This window comes from Chanos chanos, chromosome 5 (assembly GCF_902362185.1).
Source record: "Chanos chanos chromosome 5, fChaCha1.1, whole genome shotgun sequence".
NCBI classification, from domain to species: domain Eukaryota; kingdom Metazoa; phylum Chordata; class Actinopteri; order Gonorynchiformes; family Chanidae; genus Chanos; species Chanos chanos.
In genome coordinates, this window is record NC_044499.1 from 4,026,264 (window position 1) to 4,031,263 (window position 5,000).

At 43.5% G+C, this 5,000-nt stretch overlaps 1 protein-coding gene across 1 annotated transcript in view; it reads right to left on the bottom strand.

Moving 5' to 3' along the window:
- gpc1b (glypican 1b) overlaps window positions 1-5,000 on the bottom strand; it is a 75,934-nt gene that overhangs the window by 17,969 nt on the left and 52,965 nt on the right. The window contains exon 3 of the mRNA XM_030775529.1: window positions 275-666. Within this exon, the coding sequence (XP_030631389.1) occupies window positions 275-666 (392 nt within the window). The remainder of the gene's footprint in view (window positions 1-274; window positions 667-5,000) is intronic.

Below are 5,000 nucleotides of genomic sequence, written 5' to 3' on the forward strand. Positions count from 1 at the left end.
TGTACAAGAATCTCTGTGTACACACACTCCCATGATGTGGTGTCTGTGTGTGTGTGTGTGTGTGTGGGAGTGAGTTGTGTGTGCATGCAGGTGAATGTGATGGTGCGTGTATTTGCATTTTTATGAATGTATGTGCGGGGTGAGCGCGTGAGTGGACAGGAGAGAATGAAAGAGAGAGAAAGAGGAAGTGAAAATAAAAAGGGGGGGATCGTGAAAACAGACGAGAAGGAAAGAAGCGCGATGAAAGACAGAAGACGCAGTCATCCCTCCTTACCTGTGACACTTTACGCACCGCCTCTCCGCTAATCACCAGCCCCTGCACAAACGAACGAGCCGCCATGAAGGTCAGAGTGACCTTGGCCTTAAAATCCCGCGGCATCTCGCCGAAGGGACGCAGGGTCTCCGACTGTTTGGCCACACACTCCAGGTAGTCGTCGCCGAAGGTGTACTCGGGGTTGGAGGCTTTGAAGAGTCTCTCCAGCAGTCGGGCCCAGAAATCGTTGAGCGCCTCCTCCAGGTTGACGTTGGAGCCGCGGTAATAGCGTCGCAGCTCGGTGTAGAGCTCCTGGAAAACCCGCGCGTTCTGCAGGTACAGAAGTCCGAACGTCTTCTGGAAAGAGTCCTGAAGGGTGGTCTCAGACCGGTTCAGCAGCTCCAGGACGTAACCTGACAGAACACACGCACACACACACACACACACACACAGATGAGTTTCGCTTAAAGACCATAATAAAGTGGTATTTACAATCTGTATTTGTTTAAAAATGACTAACTGACCTGACACATGCTACACACATACACACGCGCATGCACACACACACACACACACACACACACACACACTCTCTCTCTCTCACACACACACACACACACACACACACAAACTATTACACTATTTGTTTAGGAATGACTGACTGATCACGCACACACACGCTCCATTTCAGCACATAAGACTCTGAAATGATTTGTTTCAGCCCAAAGAAAGCTGCAGCGGAGTTGTCAGTTGTGTCCTTTCTGTCAGGTCGCCTGGAGCCAGTGAATATGACGGTTTACTTTAAAGGGTTGAGTTGACAGTGAATATGACGGTTTAGTTTAAAGTGTTGTGTTGACAGGCAAAAAGTTTATCGCTACAGGGAGTTTACAGACGGTGAAAAGTAATTTCCTGTAACTCCGACTCTGTGATTCTAAGCTGAAAGAACACCGTATCTGACTAATGTTTAGCCTTTTTCATAACGTTCAGAAATAGAGAGAAAAGAGAGAGAGAGAGAGAGAGAGAGAGAGGGGACAGGAAAGAAAGAGAGAAGATAAAAAGAACTTTTCAGTCCTTTTGAAGACTAACAGCGATTTAACCGCTATCACCTTCCTCTACAGATTTCTCTTTCCCTCTCTTTCTGGCCCTCAAAGCTTCTGGGGAAAAGATACACTCAACCAACTTCAGGAAAAAGACTCAGTCGAAACAAATAAACAAAAAAAAGAAAAGAAAAAAAGGATAAAAAAAAGAAAGAAGTGTAGTCAATTAAGAGTACCACGGCTATGCGGTAAACAAGTGCAAAATCACCGTGAAGCACCGAAAGAGAGTGAGGAGAGAGAAGGCAATTAGGCTTCTGTCAGACTTTATGGTGAAGGGGTCTCATGGCCCAGTGAGCAGGGGCCAGACACGCACACACACACACACATACACATACACACATACATACTGTCACTCACACACACACACACACACACACACACACATACACACACACACACACACACATACATACTGTCACTCACACACACACACACACACACACACACACACACACATACATACTGTCACTCACACACATACACACACACAAAGAAATTAAAACAGTACAGCACTCTTAAACACACACACTCCTAGAGGTTCTTACACACACACACACACACACACACGAGGAAAGAGACTGAAAAGAGACAGTGTGGTGTGGGTTACGTAAGATATCGATACCATAAGCTTACTGCGACCCAGCTACAGAGTGTTATCTAAGAGACAGGATAGAGAGAGAGAGAGAGAGGGACACAGAGAGAGAGAGTGAGAGAGAGAGAGAGAGAGAGAGAGAGAGAGAGAGAGACAGAGAGGGACAGAGAGAGAGACAGAGAGAGAGACAGAGAGAGACAGAGAGAGAGAGGGACAGAGAGAGGGACAGAGAGAGAGACAGAGAGAGAGAGAGAGAAAGAGAGAGAGAGAGTGAGGGACAGAGAGAGAGAGAGAGAGAGACAGAGAGAGAGAGAGAGAGAGAGAGAGAGAGAGAGAGAGAGAGAGAGAGAGAGAGAGAGAGAAAGCAGAGTAGTGCAAGAAAGTAGAGCAAAGGAAAAAAATGTCACAAACAGGTGAGACACTGAATTCTCAAGAACTGTACTCCATGTGTGTGTGTGTGAGTGACAGTGTTGAGCTGTCATAGTCTGTAACTGAATGTAAATGCACAGAGAGGACTGGTAGGATAGGGTTTCAGGTGGGTAGAGATCCGATGAGATCTTGTGTTTGGGGCTATTACAGGATGTAGGTTCCATTGACTTTACATTGTTTTCATGCTTATGTAACCACTCAGTGACCTCTCCTGCCATGTGGGAGGAGTTACAGTTATCAGTGACATCTCCTGCCCCAGGGGCGGAGTTACAGTCATCCTGAAATAGAATTCTTTCAGTGGCGATGAAGGTAATCTCTCAGACCAGCTTTGTATTTTACTGATATGGACCTTATCGGGTCCAAGTGGAGTGGAGAAGGAAAATAATCCCACACCATAACAGAGCTATAAGAACTCTCCACCACTGATGAGAAGGACCTGAACTGGAGCTTTCTTTTAGCATATGGGTATAGGGTGAAACTCATCTAAGCATATGACTTTTTCTTCCACTACTCAGTAATGCGCTACCAGTGTTCTACACACCATTCTACAGGTGAACAGGCTCGTTTTAGGTCAATTATGTTTATGTGGAGTTTATGTGGTATATTATATTCTACAGGTGAACAGGCTTGTTTTAGGTAAATTATGGAGTTTATGTGGTATATTATATTCTACAGGTGACCAGGCTCATTTTAGGTAAATTATGGAGTTTATGTGGTATACTATATTCTACAGGTGAACAGGCTCGTTTTAGGTAAATTATGGAGTTTATGTGGTATACTATATTCTACAGGTGAACAGGCTTGTTTATGTGGTATATTATATTTTACAGGTGAATAGGCTTGGTTATGTGGTACATTATATTCTACAGGTGAACAGGCTTGTTTAAGGTAAATTATGGAGTTTATGTGGCATATTATATTCTACAGGTAAACAGGCTTGTTTTAGGTAAATTATGGAGTTTATGTGGTATACTATATTCTACAGGTGAACAGGCTTATTTATGTGGTATATTATATTCTACAGGTGAACATTCTTGGTTATGTGGTACATTATATTCCACAGGTGAACAGGCTTGTTTTAGGTAAATTATGGAGTTTATGTGGTACATTATATTCTACAGGCGAACAGGCTTGTTTTAGGTAAATTATGGAGTTTATGTGGCATATTATATTCTACAGGCAAACAGGCTTGTTTTAGGTAAATTATGGAGTTTATGGGGTGTAATCTGACCACAAGTGACCCTCTGTGACCCTCATCACTGACTCTTTGTGAAAATGCCTCTGGCCAATATTTCCAGCCAGCTGAGTCAAAGCTGTCTCTGGTGTGTTTTTTGTTTCGCTGACAGTGCCCAGACATCACCGCCGAGGAGAACATACTCTTGACCCCATTTGACCCTGGCTGGCCACGTCTGAGCTCCCAGACCTCCATGCCAAGTTCGTCATAGCGACTGGTCCTCATCATCAAACATCTGCATCCGTCTCTCCAGTACGTGGTCACAGAGATGCTTCTCACGCTTATGCGCAAACTTCTACTTTCAGCTTGTGTTTCTCACCCTCATTAACTCCAGTGTGTCCTGTTCATGGTGGCAGTTATCTGTGTGTCCTCATTCTTCTGTTATATCATCCCTATCACAGTCTGGAACATACGTCATGCATGCACAAGCATGCATACAAACTGGACCACGTATCTGTGCATTGATCAACCTGGTTCATGCCAAAGATAGGACTTATTGATTGACATAGGGTTACTGCAGGTAATCCGGTGAAAGCTGAGGTAACCATTTACATAACAAGATACATAATGTATCAAATAAATGCTCTAACTATAGTGTCTCTCTCTCTCCCTCTCACACACGCACACACACACACAGACAAATTGGAAACTGTTGTGTTTGTTTGAAAAAAACTTGAGAATAAACTGAGAACAAAGGTGATCTTGATAAACAAGGCTAATCTTCTTTTAGGCTAAATCATTATTTTAATGTCTACAGCAAATTCTCCCTCAAAACACTGTGATTCTGCCCTCTCACAGAAAGAGGGGGGAAAAACCTCAAGGAATAAGATAAAACCCAGTGAAGCTAGAAGCCCACTCATCCACACACCCCACCCTGTAAAGTCAGGAAACAGATATAAATAAAACAGAACACATTTAATGAGCTTTCTTACCGCTGCGGCCATTTCATGCCTTAGAACAAGCCAGCCAGGGCCAGGGAAAAACAGCCCCTTACGTAACAGAGGCTGATATACATACAGCAAGATATAGCATACACACACGAGCGCGCGCGCGCACACACACACACACACACACACACACACACACACACACAATTTTTGAACCGCCAAAATGGCCACAGAAGAGAGATATAAGATGCAAGCTTGTATATACAAACACAGAAACATCACTCTAGCTTCTAAACAATACGTTAAAAAATACATTTTAAATAACTTAATTTATCATTAAATATACACATATATAATTAAATTAAAACACACACACACACACACACGAGCATATTACGTAAAACTCGCACGTGCTAGTTCTTGTCCCCGATTAACCAAGACGAGCATTCCCCAGCCTTAGAGACCAAACAGCCCAGGGTTGACTAAAGTTAAGACATTTGAGATGACG